Source organism: Spinacia oleracea, chromosome 4 (genome assembly GCF_020520425.1).
Source record: "Spinacia oleracea cultivar Varoflay chromosome 4, BTI_SOV_V1, whole genome shotgun sequence".
NCBI lineage: Eukaryota > Viridiplantae > Streptophyta > Magnoliopsida > Caryophyllales > Amaranthaceae > Spinacia > Spinacia oleracea.
The window spans coordinates 169,219,975-169,237,368 of record NC_079490.1 but is presented as its reverse complement, the minus strand read 5'-3'; the positions used below and the strand labels follow the sequence as shown (position 1 = coordinate 169,237,368).

At 35.8% G+C, this 17,394-nt stretch overlaps 2 protein-coding genes across 3 annotated transcripts; one reads left to right on the top strand and one right to left on the bottom strand.

Moving 5' to 3' along the window:
* Positions 1-127: 127 nt before the first annotated feature.
* Positions 128-11,490, top strand: LOC110784274 (uncharacterized). 2 transcript variants are annotated; one of them, XM_021988719.2, is made up of 11 exons: positions 128-686; positions 1,497-1,565; positions 3,019-3,111; positions 3,222-3,340; positions 3,575-3,770; positions 4,487-4,662; positions 4,746-4,875; positions 6,414-6,574; positions 8,363-8,454; positions 8,582-8,672; positions 10,931-11,490. In XM_021988719.2, exons 1-11 carry the CDS (start codon positions 357-359, stop codon positions 10,974-10,976), a joined length of 1,503 nt encoding a protein of 500 aa, XP_021844411.1. In that variant the 5' UTR covers positions 128-356; the 3' UTR covers positions 10,977-11,490. The 2 variants fall into 2 exon arrangements, with proteins under 2 accessions (XP_021844411.1, XP_021844410.1); XM_021988718.2 differs by having other exon boundaries at positions 130-686; positions 8,576-8,672.
* A 1,694-nt stretch (positions 11,491-13,184) lies between these two features.
* On the bottom strand, positions 13,185-15,879 carry LOC110784228 (uncharacterized). The gene is made up of 2 exons (XM_021988656.2): positions 15,618-15,879; positions 13,185-13,528 (listed from the first exon to the last, which is right to left on the bottom strand). Exons 1-2 carry the CDS (start codon positions 15,828-15,830, stop codon positions 13,346-13,348), a joined length of 396 nt encoding a protein of 131 aa, XP_021844348.2. The 5' UTR covers positions 15,831-15,879; the 3' UTR covers positions 13,185-13,345.
* Between the last annotated feature and the right edge of the window lie 1,515 nt (positions 15,880-17,394).

The following is a 17,394-nucleotide window of genomic DNA, read 5'->3' as shown; positions in this document are numbered from 1 at the left end:
CGAACATATCCTATGTCAATTTGAATAGAACCAAAAGACAACCAAACCCTTTTTTTTTTCTCTTTTTTTTTTTTTAATAACTTTTTGCAAAACAACACAACCAAACTGATTTGGTTGAATAAGGCACATTCTTAAATTAGCGGCTCAATTTTCCCCACACATGCTCAGTTTTCTGGGTACTTCCGTACCTCCTCAACTCCTCCTCCATCATCTTCATTTTACATCCTTCAAAAAGCAAAGACATGAACAAACCAACACAATCTCTTCTCCTTTAATAATTTAACCCAAAAAAAAAAAAAAACAATCCCAAAACCAAAAAGTAAATTAAAAAGAAAAAAAGGAAAAAGAAAAAAAAAATGGCGACCACACTTTTCTATCTCCTCCCACCTTCTCTCACTATCACTGCCTCCGCCGACCGCTCTCAGTCGCCGTCGATTAGCTGCTCTTCTTTCATCAATGGAGGTGTCGGAGGCGGTGGTGGTGGCAGCAGTAGCCTCAGTTTCCGGTCGAATTGCAATTTTATCGCTCTTTCGTCTCCGGCTTATCGGAATAATGCTCAATTTAGTAAGAGGAAACGGAGGTTTATAGTAAGAGCTGCTTCGTCAGATTATTATGCGACTCTCGGAGTTTCTAGGTCTGCTTCTATTAAGGAAATTAAAGCGGCTTATCGGAAATTAGCTCGGCAGGTAGTTTTCTGTTTGATTTTGAAAGTTAATGCTTTAATGGTGATTGCATTTTGTTGAATTATTGAATAATTTGAATTGAGGTTTATGTGGATGATCAGGTTTTATCGCTGCCTGTGTTTATTATCCATATGAAAGAAGTCAAGAACTGCTTATCTTTTAAGTCCATTGATACTTATGACTGTTGCTTATTAAGTTAATAGAATTATAGCATGTTTGGACTTCGGACAGTAGCTGATTCATTGATTACTTTCGATTGGATACGAAAATGTCGAGCATGAGGACTTATCTGTATCTCTAGCAATTACTAGAACTTAAATTCCTAGGACTGTGGAGTAGACTAGCAATAGTTATTATGTACACAGTACACATCTTTGTGTATTTGAATTCGCTTTTCATTGCTGAAAATGGAAGAGTGCGTAGAGATGTAGACTTTGAGCACAGATTAATGACCTTGAAGTGTACTTGCACCTTTTTTCTTTTTATTTCCTATGTCTGGTAAATACTTGACTGATCAATCATTTATGAGATGAAGATGAACTTTAATAATGACATAAATCTGATCTATTTGCTTTGGATAATGGGGAAGCATTTGACTATTTTCGAAAATCTTTACATCAACAGAACAGATTGGAGCTAATATACAATATTCTTGACAAGGAGGTTTCATATCTTCTGATGATTTTGTTAGGAGTTTTTATACTCAATTATTCTAAGTCTTTGAGGAGAATCGATCTCTCTCTATGTACATATGCATTCTCTAATTCGTATCATATGTTAGCTCCTGATCTGGGGTTTATCTTTCTATTTAAGTATCATCCGGATGTTAACAAGGCACCAGGAGCAACAGATAAGTTCAAGGAGATTAGTTCTGCTTATGAGGTATGTCAAAAGTTAGGCTAGTTGTTGTTGTATGTTATCAATTCTTAAAACACAAACTGTAGTTTTATGCTCTTTTACAGCTTTACGTATTGTAGGCTTGGTAAATTGGTCATTTATTTATGGATTGCCATCCAAAGTAAATTTATGATCAATCAAGATTCCCTGGAAAGTGATTGAGTTTGGCATATGGTAAAGGAACATGATTTTTTGGCTAGCTTAGAACTTGGTGGGGCTTGGGTATGTTTGGTTCAGTTCCAAACATTTATAAATGTCAAGGTAATGCATGTAATAACTACCCAAAAAGAAGGGCAATGCATGTAGTAGAGAAGCAGTGATGGGTCATTGTTTTGCAAGGAAAGACTGAGCATATAGTATCTTGATTCACTTAATGTTCTTAAATTACGTTCAAATCCTTCTATGATATCTTTGCTTCAGACAATAGCAAGGAAATACTATGTGCCATTGCTTCAAGATTCAGGACTGGATAATAGTATCTTGGTATTTTGAAGGGGAATCCTCTTTGTTTGACGTTGCTTTGACCTTAAGAAATATTTGTTTCAGTTGCTTGTATCATCCTGTAAAAAAAATGTTTGTTTTTATTGTGAAATGAATGCACTGGAGATTGTCATTTTGATTTTTATTTGTGTCAAAATAAACCCTTTCAATTTGTTTAGGTGGCATGTTGATGAGACCATTATAACATTGTTGATTTTTCCTATTATTGTTTATGAAGAATCTCTGTAGTTTCAGCCTCTCAGGTCCGTTCCAGGTACAGCGGATGAGTTTCAGTAGTCAACCAGCCGTAGCGTAGATGCATGGTTTTAGTTGACTCTCCCCTTTCAAGCATGGTTTCTGACTTTCTAAGTTTTTATCAGAAATCTTGTGTGTATTACATGTAGCTTACAGCCTTTCTCTTTCCTTTAAGCCTCTAATTCTTTTCCTAATTGAAAGCACGCTCCAATTTGTCAGCAAACTAAAATTATAAGCAATATAAAGTAACTTTTATGTGATAATTAGCCATGATTGAGTAAGAAAGGGTGATACTTTTATAGACTCAAAGAAACAAATAGTTTGAGTCGGTTATTGTGAACCATATTTTATGAAACAAAATAGAAATTCTTGCTCAGGACTTGCACAAAATAGGAAGAGAAGGCAAGACTGATAACAATGCAACTGTTGTCACCTGGTCCTGTATTTTGCGTTAAGTCTATCCAGCAACATCTAGTTAACCTGTTACTGCTGGTGGTTCAATGTTTAAGATTAAAAGTAATTGAGTTGTTCAAAAAGATCATGTTTTTTTTTTTTTGGTGATGTTGTCCTCCTGTGGGATCTAATGCTAGACATGCTTGTGAAGATTTAGTATTGTGGACTCTTTTACTTTTTTTTATTTTTTTCTGTGGAACTTCCAGAACGTTCATGTTACCTTTTGAACGCTGAAGTACAATACTGCCAGGTGTTATCAGATGACAAAAAGAGGGCTTTGTATGATCAGTATGGTGAAGATGGACTGAAAAGTGCAGTGGGAGGAGGAGCTGGTGCTTATACGGTATTGAAAATTTCTAACTTTGCTCTTTATATTTTCCTTTCTGCACTACCACTAATTTCTGATGTGTGCTGTCTACTACTCTACCCCCTTAACCCTCCTCTCCCGAAAAGACCAATCCGTTTGATCTTTTTGAGACTTTCTTTGGATCAAGTATGGGTGGCTTCCCTGGAATGGATTCTGCATTTGGAGCACGTCGTCAGGCCACCGTCACAAAAGGTGAAGATATACGGTGAGTCTAGTACCATGTTTTAAAGCTATTATAAAAATCATTTTGATTTTTCTGTTTATTGATTTTCCGGTCCCTTTCTCTTGCTTAGCTTAGTTCTTGATGTTCCAAACTCTTAATGTCGAAGCTTGTTCAATTTGGTGAATTGTCTTGCTTAAGTTTTAATATGATGCATAAAATTCCTTTGTGGTTTTCTTATTAATGATGAATTTGACTCATGGTTTTAAAGTGTTTCAGCTACGACATGACTTTAGGATTTTCTGAGGCTATATTTGGGGTGGAGAAAGAGTTTGAGCTTTCACATTTGGAAACATGTGAGGCTTGTGCTGGCAGTGGAGCAAAAGCTGGCTCTAAGATGAGAATATGCTCAACTTGTGGAGGGAGGGGTCAAGTGATGCGAACTGAGCAGACACCTTTTGGTTTGTTCTCACAGGTTAGACGATACCGTATCTCACTCGATTTAGGTTTTTTGTTTTGAATCAGGTTCATAATGTACCATTTTCCAAATATCAGAGGCAACTCTACTTTTAGCTAAAAATGCTGTCTCCTTGTCTTCCAATTATACTGGAAACTCCAAGAAATGCTGAAAGTTGCTTAAATTTTATTTGTTAAACGGATCTCGTTTTTAATAACATTCCTTCCCGGAGTACACCCCCCCCCTCTTTTTTTTTTACTTCCCTGCACTTTTATGAGAATATATGAGTCAGTTTCCTTGGCTTTGAGTTCAGCTGTTATGGGGCTGGGTTCACATTAGCAATGTTAAAGATGTGCTGGTGGCACAAAAGAGGTGGTTCTAGGATAAATGATTTGTTGAAGTGTGGAACTCGCTCCTCATTACAATTTGGCGATGCACATAGAAGGGAAGGAATTGACAAGCTTTTGATGGCTTAGCTTTTGGTATATGGATTCCAAATTTATTTTTCTCAAAAAACAGTTTCGTCTGTCATCACCGATCTGTTATAGACTCAGAGTTGTTTGTTAATGTTTTGCTAAATATTTTAGCTATTTCGTTTGTTTGTTCTTCCTGTTAGAACTGTAGAGGGAATAAGGTGCCATTATGACACTAATTTGGGCGTATGTGTACATTTGATCTGACGATACGACATTGTAAAATGGGTTCGATATGACCTTATTCTTTGGTTTTGTTAGGTCTCTGTATGTCCAAAGTGTGGTGGCAATGGTGAAGTTATCGCTGAATATTGTCGCAAATGTGCTGGTGAGGGACGAGTTCGCGTTAAAAAGGACATCAAAATCAAAGTTCCTCCTGGGGTCAGCAGTGGTAGTGTTCTTCGGGTTGCTGGGGAGGGTGATGCTGCGCCAAAGGGGTATGTCAATATTATCATGTACTGTAACTGTTCACTTTGATTTTTATCCCCTTTATGTTGAAACAAGTTTACTCGACTGTCAGAGGCCCTCCAGGAGATCTTTTTGTTTACCTTGATATTGAAGAGATACCAGATATTCAAAGAGATGGTATAAATCTTCGTTCAACAATTTCAATCAGTTACGTAGATGCCATATTGGGGACTGTTGTGAAGGTAAACCTAAGTTTCCATTTCCTTGCCGTAATAGATATGGAACCACGCTGATTGAATCACATTCTAACTTGATTCATAAGTAGTTTTGTGTGTTTATGCTGCGAAGAAGAATTGCTTGGTATCCTTCTAAGGGTGTGTGCTATAATTATGTTATTTTGACCCATTACCCTATCTTCTTGGTTTCTGTGTGAGTCATGGTGCTTAGATAAAGGTCAAATTCAACTGAAACATAATAATTCTCCATGTAGTACATAGCCGGGGCATCTTTTTCTGAAATTTCTGGGTGATGGTAATTGTGTAACTATGGACTTGAGCTCTCTACTAACCTCCTTTAAAAAGTTAGTGTAATCACTCAATAGATGTATCCTGTAATTCCTGTCCTACGTACCTTGTCTGTTCCTTGCAAATTCTCCATCATGTTTATTTTTCTTAAGTTTTCTTCAATTTGGTTGGTGCCTTGGTGGTGCTGTGATCTTGGTAGCCTTTTGCATCCCACTGGGATAGCTCACAAACATATATGTTTTGTAAATCTTGTAAGTGTAAACACAAATAGCCTGGAGAAATAAATGAAAAAGAAGAAAGAAAAATATTTGTATTGCAACACTAGCATAAAATATTAGCAACGATAAGGTCGTTGAAAAAAATGAATCAACCACAACAACATATGTTGTCGCAAAGCAAGAAGTGCTCAACGGTAATGACCTATGTCATAACGAAACAACCTTATATGAGTTCTATCTTATATAGAAACAAGATGTTACACAACGGATTTTTTTTGGTGTCTTTAATTGTTGTTGCTAAATGAAGATTTTTGCAACAACAAAAGTCGTTACTAAATCTTTTGGCTATGGGCTTATCGGCGACGACAAAATGTAAATGCTGCAATGACTAAACAGTTATTCTTGTAGTGTATTGAAAATCCTAGGACGGGCATTTAGAATCTTCAAGACAAGATTAAACATAATGTACAGTTGTAATCTTACACTGCCAATTATATTATCAATATTCTTGGTTCTGGTGTGTCTTAGTGATGGGATTCATTTATTACCCATACCAGTGATTAGTGCTAATGGCAGCCTTGAGATTAAGCCTACTTTTCAAAGCATCACTTTGCACAAAGACTATCTACTGTTTGAAGTTGTGAAATGTAAACTGGTGGTCTCCAGCCCTTTTTACTTGACACCTTATGCCCTTGTCTTTTCCCGAAATCATTGTTAAGAATGTCAACCACTATGCCCACCGAGCCCGTGGATAAAATCTTAAGTGAATTGTTTCTATTTTAAAAAAATCGTTTTACATTGATACTTTGAAGCATTACCGAGGTGGTTTGCAGATGATATATTCATCTGAATCTCGTTCTGAGCAGTTTTTTCTTAAGTCTTTCAGTCTTTGATGAATTAGAATAATAGGTTTCAGCTTCAAGCATATAAGACAAACAAATATCCTGCTCATAATCGCATATTGATGTGTACAGGAGGTATTAACATTTCCAGATGTGAGTTCTACATTTTTAGTGGACTTTTCCTTTTCTTTTGCAGGTAAAGACGGTCGAAGGGACCATTGATTTGGAGGTTCCACCAGGTACTCAACCAGGAGACATCCTCGTTCTTGCAAAGAAGGGTGTACCGAAACTGAACAAACCCTCCATACGTGGCGATCACTTATTTACTGTAAAAGTTACTATACCAAAGCGCATTAGGTGAGCAAAAAATTTGCATTATTTTTGGATGTCTTTTTATTTTGTATGTTAGAGATTAAAATTTATAATGGGGGTCAGATACCTTCTAGCTATGCTGTTTAGTTTTAATAATTTTCCTTTTCCTTCAGAACTTCTTGCATCATTTTATGTTCCAAGTTGAAATTTGTTATTAGGATGTTTGTGAAGTGAAGAATAGATGTAGCTATTAACAAGTTGAAGTCCCCAATGGAATTTTTTGTGATTTATTACTGAATCCTCAACTGAGGAAAAATGGTGTACTCTAAGATAGTTTTTTCCCTTTTGAAGATAAAATTAATTCATTAATAAATAGTCATACGATATCTACACTTAAAGATAGTTAACTAAGACCAGAAGTGATTATAATTTCTTTAGAGCTCATTACTGACCACATGAGATAATTGTCCATTAGTTCTTACCTGATTTATCTTAAAATCCCTTCTTTACAAGTCTTCCATTTAAAGTCTTAGACTCTTAGTAAGGCCACCCTACTTCCTGTTTCATTCCTGTATTTGTTAGGAATGGTTATGGATGAGGCTGCATTACTCATAGCAGAGGTGAAACCGTGAAAGCTTTCTCAAGCTGCAAAAATCTGGTCTGCTTAGGGAAGTACTTTTTGCACAAGGTTTGAATTTTATATTGAGAGGCTGTACGGGATCTAACCCCCAATAAAATTAATTGAATAGAAATTCTTACCTGAACCCAAATATATCTGTCAGGCTTTTTACTTGTGTGCAACTTTTTTATGAAAAAGATGTATTTGTGGCTTGGAAAGGAAGGATGGGGAAAGGTTGGGTTGCTAAAGTGTGGAAGATGAATCTATTTTGGTGGTGCATTTTGAAAGAAAGAAACTAGCAGATTTTGGGGTTTGAGCTTGCTCTCATCAAGAGGTCACATACCCTTTTTGGGCCTATAAAATCAAGTGTTAAATGTATTTTAATTGTTATACGACAGATTGAGTTTTCTTAACCTTAGTACTCCTTTTGTGCATGGGAGACACCATCCTGGTTTCATTTTAATGCTTCCTGCAATTTTTGATATTTGCAAGCAGGATGAGTCATGGTTGACTACTTGGTTGTCTGTTGGATAGTAATGAAGAAGACTTTTTTTGAGTTTATGATTTGAAGGTGAAAGCCGCATGAGAACAAAATAGACCCAAAATGTGATTGTAGTTTTGCTGAAGGAACGTTTAACTAGATCCATTTTTTTTTTATATATATATATATATATATATATATATATATATATATATATATATATATATATATATATATATATATATATATATATATATATATATATATATATATATATATATATATATATATATATATATATTTGTTAGATTTTGATTTTTATTGCAGATGTACTGATGTATAACTTTAAATTAGTGAATCTAAAGTTGCCTTTCTTATTTTTCAAATTACTTTTCCGTGATTTTAGCAATTTATTTTAGCTGGTGATCAACTTTTTACTCCTTCCGTGCTTCGGGGTTTTTTTTTTGGAAGAAAAGCGCTCTCTGTTGAATATCGTTTTCTTTGCTCTTAGATATGGTTCCATAGTGTATATAAAATAGAACTCTTTATTTTGGGTCTCCACTTCTGTTATTATGTAGTAGTTTACTAGAAGATTTGATGTTGGGATATACCACTTGCTAATTTTTGATGTTGGGCTTATCCTATCTACCTGGTCATGTGATCCAAATTTCTTAAATCCTTTGTGTCTTAGAAGTAGGAAGGGGCTTTTACTTATATGCATTGCATTTTTCAGTGTTCGAGAACGTGAATTGCTTGACGACCTTGCTGTGCTGAGTACCACAAAAAGTAGCCGTTCACGTCCTCGTCCGCAACCTCGACCAGCTGGTGAGTATTTTTTCTATAAGAGCTGCAGAATATTAAGTGGCCTCTGCCAAGGCCCAGGGGTGAGTATTTTGGTTGCCATTTTTTTTATCATGAGAAGATGATTATATGTCCTTTTGTTAAGTTGAAGCGACGGAGACTCAGGCAAGTACAGATACGGAGGAAAGCAAGGAATCAGAAGATCAGAATGATCCCTTGAAGAAATTAAAAGATTTTGCTGGGTAAATCTACTTGTGCCTTCAGACTTCCATCTTTTTATCATTGTGATCTTTTATGTTTGTCATGTCATTATTGAAAGTTGGTCTAATGATGCATCTTACATTCTTACCTACATAAATATAACATATGTATTTCCGTTGATCTCATTTAAAAATTGCAATTTAAACCTTTGGCTGCTCCTCATAGCCTCGTAGGTAGTTTCTGTTAGATTTCATTATTGACGAAAGATGAACTAAAGGGGATAGGAAGGGCTACAATTTGCTTAATTAATTGGATATCGTTGATGTAAGAAGAGTAGAAGACTGATGTGTTGTGCAGATATTCTCAAGATATTTAAATGCTTTCTGGAATGTTTTCCAGTTGAACTGGGACCAATCGGTCTAAAGAAATGCACAACAAATTAGTGGGAAACCGACCCGACCTGAATGTCACTGACTCACTAGTACTTTTTTACCCTATCCGAAATTGACTCTACCAGAAAATAAATTTATCTGACTAAATAGATCTATATTACATACTTCCTCCATTTCATATTAGTTAACACATTTATTTAGGCATGTTTTGCCAGTGCATGATTTCAAACATTAATATCTTCAATTATGATTAAGCAAAAATTATAAAAATATATTTAGAAAATATCATTAACCACGAATCTAACAAGGCTCTACATCACTATGTTTTTTCTAAAGTATAAATGACAAAAAGAAGTCAAAGTAACTGTGTGAATAGTGTCAAAGTCAAAACGTGTCTAACTAATAAGAAATGGAGGAAGTAATAGACAAGTTTACAATAGACCTGATTTTGACTAGATACCCTACCCAAATGACCCAACAGACCCATCACCTGAATAAACCGAAGTAACCGGAAGGATAACTGAAAGGAGGAAAGGGAAAGAAGGAAGTGGAGTGAGGGAGAAGAAATGGAAAGAAAAGGAAGGATATGGAAGAGTGAGCTTGCAATTTCCTACCATGTAGCGCAAGCCAACTAATAAACACACATTTAGGGGACCCTAAATTGTTGCATACCAACTTCTTCCAGGCCACCTGCTCATGATAACTTCTCATAGCATGGTATACTTTCTTATAGAAAGGTGATCATTCATAATAAAATCCTGACCATGGGAGATACTAGCTATATAACTAAGTAGCTAACAGAAACCTTTTTAACCACCCAATAAGTCTGATTTGGAGGAGCCATTTGATCCAGAAGCTATCCTTCTGGTGTACGTTCCACTACAATTTGCAAACTGCAGCTTGGTTCCATAAGGAGATATCACTAATGTTCATGCCACCAGCAGACTTGCGCAAACAAACAGTTTCCCAAGCTATCAAACCCCTTTTGGTAGCTCCGGTAGAGCCTGTGCATAAGAAATTTCTACAAGCAGCTTGTATAAGCTTCAAAACTTTCTTAGGGATCAGGGATCAAGAATACCTTACACCAATAGGTTTGAATCCCGCACAATGTAGCCTTGATGAGCTGGACACTTCCAGCAATCAGCATAGATCAAAATTACGAATATATGCTATTATTATTGTTATTTTCAGAACTCAAGTTTCACTTATCTATTTAGGATGCGGAACTGAAAGGAACCACTTCCGTATTGCTATAAACAAGTACTCCCTCCGTATTTTAGAAAGAGATACACTTTGACCGGCACATAGTTTTAGGAAAGTGAGTTAAATTTATTAAAATAAGATGAAAGTGGGGTAGTGGGTGAATTATTTATTATAGTAAAATGATAATGTGAGTAAGTGTAGGGACCACAAGAAAGAGAAAAATATTAATATAATTGGAAGTGGGGATCAAAACATGTCAAAAAAGTAAAGTGTATCTCTTTTTAAAATACGGCCGTTTAAGGAAAGTGTATCTCTTTTTAAAATACAGAGGGAGTATCAGTTTAATTTAAGCTACAAGCCTACAACATAGCTCTAGTTTAGATGGGCTAGACAAAAATGATGAGAATTATTTTTTGGCATGGCTTGTCTACCCAATTTATTTGAATTTAACTAGGAGCGCATATTGATATTGCTATGCCTTGTAGATCCCATTTGGATATCTTACATATTCACTCTAGATTTTTTTAAGAGCTGCTCATTTTAAAGGTTTTGTGTGATTGAATGACAGTTTCTCATAAGCACTCTGTCATGTTCAGATAAAATTATACGTTGCATATTAATAATAATCTACTTTAATATGTTTGTAGATTACATAGATTGTTATGCATCATTCACACATCTAAGTAGATGAATGGTTGTCGCAGGTCTGTGGCAAACGGTGCTCTAAAATGGTTGAGGGATAACTTATAGTTGCGATCTCAGCTTCGATTTAGAATTCTTCTGTTGTTGAGTATGTATTTTGAAATGCATTTGAAGATAGCAGCTGAGAAAATAAACCAGAATTGGTTTGACCAGAGAAGGCTGCACTTGAGGCAATTTTTTGATTCTTTTGCCCAGTTTGTAAATGGCTAGATACCTAATTGTGCCTTTTCTTTTTTTTACCAAACTGTAAATCTGTAATGCAATGCGCAAATGTAGAATAATTGTAGACCTTTTTAAACAGATGACATGATTCAGGGAAGTACACATTGGCTGATAGATTGGTGTGTGTACGCTTCTGTTGAAAGTCAAAAAAAAAATTACATGAAGAGACTAGTTTTTCCTAGAACCATTAAAAGAAAGGCATGTTCGGCATCATTGTCTATTTTGAGATTTCTGAAGTTGTATTGTTATACACATAGTAAGTTGTATAATGATCTTAATATTAGCTATACATATTCTAGTCATATTATTTTTGAAAAATGAGACAAAAAATTACTCCCTCCGTCTCTTTTTGTTCTTTACGTTTTTCTTTTTTGGTGTTCTAAAATGTTCTCTACATTTCCTTTTATATTATCACATAAATATTTTAATATTCTATCAAAATTTGTATCCAATTATTATTTTAACCAATTAAATTAATAGGGTAAGTTAATCTCTCACACTTTTTCTTTGGGACATTAATTTTTTTCACTTTCACAATATCAGAATTTTGAGAAAAATAAGCTATTACATGTTTCATGTTATCATTGCCAAAAAAGAAATATAACTTAAATTGAAGTTATTAATGCAGTTGTTAGCTAAATAAGTAATTGGAACGACTTAACTGGATGTTGCGTAATACGAACTGAAACGATTGTCGTGCCGTGGCCGGACCACTGCTCTAAAAGACAATTCCGCGCTACCTTCGATGCAGTAGAACGCTTGCGGTTGCCCTTCAGGGTTTACACGACACCGAGAATTATGTGCACTCACAATCCCCGATTGGAGACGAGAATATTTGCCCAGAAAGAGAGGAATTTGAGAGAGAGATTGATTGTAAGTTTCTATATATTTTGTGTAAATAAACGATGAATTTATAATGAGGCTTTGGGAAACTGCAACAGCAAAAAACGGCTAGTGGAGAAGTTACGGGAGTAAAGTTAGTGGGTTGATTAAGTTTTCTGACTTCATCAAACCGCCCTTGACCAAAAAGAATAACCCGGCCCACGAACCGCATTCGCCAAGTACCAAGTACCAAGTACCACGGCCCTCGCCCGAGCCCGGCCCGGCGCGCGCGTTGTGACCACCCATGCCACTCACATGCTTTCTTAAACAAATGTTTCCCTCAAACCCCCAAATATAAACATTGAATATGGTTTGTGTTTTTCCCATGTGGGACTTTTCATATTCCCACATTTTCCCACTCATTTTCTTTTGTTTTCTCACTAGGATTTCCAACAGCAGTAACTCGGGGCATCGTCCGGGCCTAAAAACTAGTTAGTCGTTAAAACGCGTGACAATACACCAAACGTAAAGAACAAAAAGAGGAGTAGAATCTATCTATGGATATTCGGAATCGACGGATCTTGGTTTCAATGGGAGCTGAGATCGTCACAAGCAAAAAATGAATACTCCGGAAACCGATGATATTGCCGGAAACGGAAATATGGATCGTATCGGAAATATAAATATTATCCAAGTCATAGATGTTGCCGGAAACGGAAACATGGTACGTATCGGAAAATATTATCGGAAATGGAAATATTGCCGGAATCGGAAATATTGCCGGAAACGGAAATATTGTCAGAATCGAAAATATTATCGGAATCGGAAAATAATTCCCGAAACGGAAATATTAAATATTTGTTCGAAACGGAAATTAATTCCGGAATCGGAAATATTAAATATTGTTCGTATCGGAAATGAATTCCGGAATCGGGAATTTAATCGGAAGCGTATTGTACGAATTAGCATCGGACGAGGCCCGCTAGACGAAGGCCCAGCACGAAGCCAGGCCATCGCCCAGCGAGCCGCACGCACCAACGCACGCCTGGACCAGGCCCAGCGCAAGGCCAGGCCCAGCCAAGGGCGCGCGAGCGCAGCACAGCAGCGTGGGCTGTGCGCCTGTCGTGGGCCGCAAGGCTTGCGAGCATAAAAACTAATTAGTCTTTAAAACGTATGAAAAATACCAAACGTAAAGAATAATAAGAGACGAAGGGAGTAGAATCTTCTAGTTTTCGGAAATTATAATTGAGATTTGCAGTTTGCGTTTAAACCATTGTAATGAGCGCTGATCAAATTACACAATTTTGCTAGAAATAAAAAATTTAAAAAGTCTATTGATGCAACATGATGTTAACACTAAACACAACGAGGGATCATTCTTTACGACTTCCGTTGAATAAAAGCAAAACAGCTATTACTACAGGAGATGAAATCATGAGCAGAGCCTGAGTTATGTTGGGTCTGGTGATATCGGGGATAATGGCACTGCCGTACTTAATCAAGGCTGCACCCAAAATAGAACCAGCAGTTATCTTCAACAAGTAGGTCAAGTCTTCCTGCATTGTTAACAACATATTATTAACTCCTCCATAAACAACCCCAATAGATAAACACATCGTGTTGAGAAGCAAGATAATCCTATAATCAAGCAGTAAAAGGGGGAAGGAACAACATATAGTCTACCATAGAAATTAAAATGCACGGTTATTTAGGGGTTGTTTGGAGTGAAAATTCATGGGAATTTATAAATTGGCTAGTTGTTTGATTGACAAAAAAAAGTAAAAAAAAAAAAGAAGTTGGAATTAATGAGAAGTTTGAATTCCTACGAAAACATGTGAAGTGAATTAACTAGTCTCCCCTTGGTCAATCAAATTTCATGGGAATATCTAATTCTCATGTTGTCAACCAAACAACTTAGAGAAATTCACATGAATTTAACAAGGGAACTAATTTCCCTGGAATTACAACGACAACTTTCGTGTAAGGCAGTCTTACCGAAAAGACCACTTTGATTGATTAATTAATTTGTTATATTGCTTAACTAATTGGTTTCATTGCTCAACTAATTAGTTATAATGCTTAACCAATTAGTTCAATTGCTTAACTATTTGGTTTAAGTGCTTAACTAATTTGTTCTATTGCTTAAGGTTCTATTAATTAACTTATACGACACAAATGTGGTCTTTTGAATAAGACCGCTTTATATAAAAGTTTGTAGAATTACAACTTCCTATGGAAATTAAATTCTCAAGTCAACTAAACAAGCCCTTAGTGTATGGTATTACTAATCACAAAGTATGCGTGGGACTTCTATACTCGAGGACGAAGATGCGGCTAACCGTTACGTGTTTATAAACACAATAGGGTCACGGCCACCTTCACCAACAAGGTATTGGCCTAATACTCCCTCCGTCCCGGAATACTTGACTTGTTTTCCTTATCGGGCCGTCCCTTAATACTTGACCTGTTTCTAAAAATGGAAATATTCTAACAATATTATATTATTTCTCACTCCACCTCTATTGACCTACCTACCCCCTACCCCTACTCCATACAAAAAATAATTAAAAATTCAACCCCCTACTCTCCTCCAACCCCACCTCTTAACCCACCTCCCACTAACTACATTAAAATAATACACCACTATCAACTACTACCTATTAAATTAAATAAGTCAATTCAAGTTCCTTAAACTCTGTGCCGATCAAACCGGATCGAGTATTCCGGGACGGAGGGAGTAGTTAAAAATTTTGTACGATATATGTCAGATTTGAATCATACTACCCTCCTTTATAAATTATAGGGTGATGATAAAGGTCGCAAGTTGCGACAACATTTAGTTGTCGCAATCTTATGTGTCGCAGTTTAATTGGTACATATAGGCGCCACGTAGGCTATGCGTCATCCGAATATTTTTACTACCAATGCAATATTTTTACTATGAAAATATGTAAATAAGGTAGTCGATATAAAAAAGGAAACAAATTAGAATATTAAGATTTTCCCACCTTTTTTGTACATGTATAATTGGTTATATATAAGTTAAATATTTCAGTTTCCAATTTAAATCATGACATGTAAACATGCCATGTCATCACTGTGACACATCTTAAAGGTCGCATGTTGCCACCTTTATCATTTTCGTAAATTATAATATTGCTCATTCACAACAAAAGGGGGAAAAGAAAAAAAAACACTTGCCACTTTAAAATATCGATCATATTATTTGTCAGTTCTAAATAACAATAACTAACACGGTGTTAGTAACACCTTACAAATTCATGTGCATAATCTTGACATTTATGCGTAAACGAATGGTAGAGTAAGTAGGTTCAAACTCATATGCAAGAAGCCAATAATTAAGAATTTAAGATTTGTTCTTCTTCCATTCCTCATATAGTCATATGAATGCCAATAGCTAACTAACACTTAAATTCTTTGGCAGGGGATAGAAAATGCCACAGCTCCCAAAAATCCCAGAAAAAAAAAATTGAACAATTAGCTTCATCTGCTTAAAATTGTGTGTTAGATATCATATGACACCAAAATCAAGACTCAATACACTCATCATTCATTTAGTACCTAAATTTAATTACCACTGCACATATTTCTGGAAAACAATTAACAAAAATCAAGAGCATTTACCTGAAAATCGGGTTCAGAGGAATTGGGCCCAGAAGAAGCTCGAACAGCAGGAATTAATGGAGTTTTGCCTATTTGTTGAAATTGAAAAGGGTAGATTTTGATTGTTGTTTTTGATTTTGTGTTTGGTAAACATGATGAAGTGGTTCTGGTGTTGATGGAAGTGGTGGTAGAGAAACAAAGTGTTGGTGTCAAACTGCACAATTTAGTTGCCATTCGGGTTTTTTTGGTATGGTTTGATATCTACAAGCCAATTTTGATATTTACAAGTCTTTGAGACTTTTTTCTCTTTATTTTTTATTTTTTTTATTCATTTATTTTCCGCCCGGTTTTATTTACCAGAAGTACAAAGTAGTCAATTTAATATGGAAATGTCGAAACTAGTAGAGCTTTCAAAAGATTCAAAACAGGTCATCGGGTCGGGTTTGGGTCGGTCATCTCGGGTCTTGGGTCGTATCGGGTCACTTTATGACTTGGGTGCAGGTCGAATTGGTTTCGGTCTGGTCATGTCGGGTTTTTCCCATTTCAGGTACAAGTCGGGTTCGGGTCGAGTCATGTTCAGGTGGGGTTCAATTTCAGGTTTGGGTCTTATATAGTCGGATTTTAATCGGGTTTGTAGCAGTTAATCTCGGGTTTGGGCTCAAGTTGAGATCGGATAATTTTTGGATCGATTAAAATTCAGGCCGGATTCACTCTAGGACACGGGTTAAGTTCGAGTCAATATCTGATTTAGTCATCTTAAAATATTCAAGCGTAAAATATTTACTCCACAGGTCAAGTCATAACAGGTTATGTGGAAAAAAAATTGGGTTAAGGTTATTGTCAGGTATCGAATCGGGTTCGGATCATTATTCAGTCGGGTCAGTTCGATTATCGGTTATGTTTCGGTCGGGTGTCGGGTTCGGGTTCAGGTCAACAACGTCGGGTTAAAACCGGTTATCGGTTTCTTCGGGTCGAATACAGATTGGGCTTCGGGTTACTTGTTTTACCAAAATTTCGGGTCATGATCGGTTACGAATTCGGTCAATTCAGGTCGAATTTCGGGCCGGGTCAATTTTTGACAGCTCTTACACCACCAACGACCACAAACACCAAACTCCTATCTCAAATGGTGTTTATGCATAACTGAATAACATATTGTACTTTGTGTATGATACACTCAAGACTATTTAATTATTTGTTAATGTGCTTGTATCTTGTGGGCAATTGATCCACAAATAACTTGAATGGTAAAATTTCTTTTTGTTTTGTTATATGTATGTCCCTCAAGTTTTATATGTGACCAGTCATACCATCAACCCATGAGAAACACTAACCAGAAAAATTTACACAATTGTCTTAAATTTGAAACAATATTTTGACGAATACAGTGAACATTATAAGTAGTACCATTTTTAGTTTAAAATACAGATTCAACACAAAATCAAAATTCTATTGACGGGATTTAGGCCAAAACAACAATATACTCATATGAAGAAACAAATAATGACAAATAAATTTCTATCATAAAACATATCATATCTTGTGGTAATTTTGACCATACTTTCTATAATATATTGTACTCAATAAGTTATAACAAAACTACTATCTAATCTCCAAAATATATTGACAAACTTTTACTAAAATAGAAATACATAATTAGGAATGACAAATGGTGTTTTTGTAATAAAAAAAACAATCAATTATGTATCTTATTGTGTTAATTTAAATCACATTCCCTCCTTCCCAAAATTACAGTTGTTTGACTAAAAAAAAGGATTTTAAGAAAAGTGCAATATAG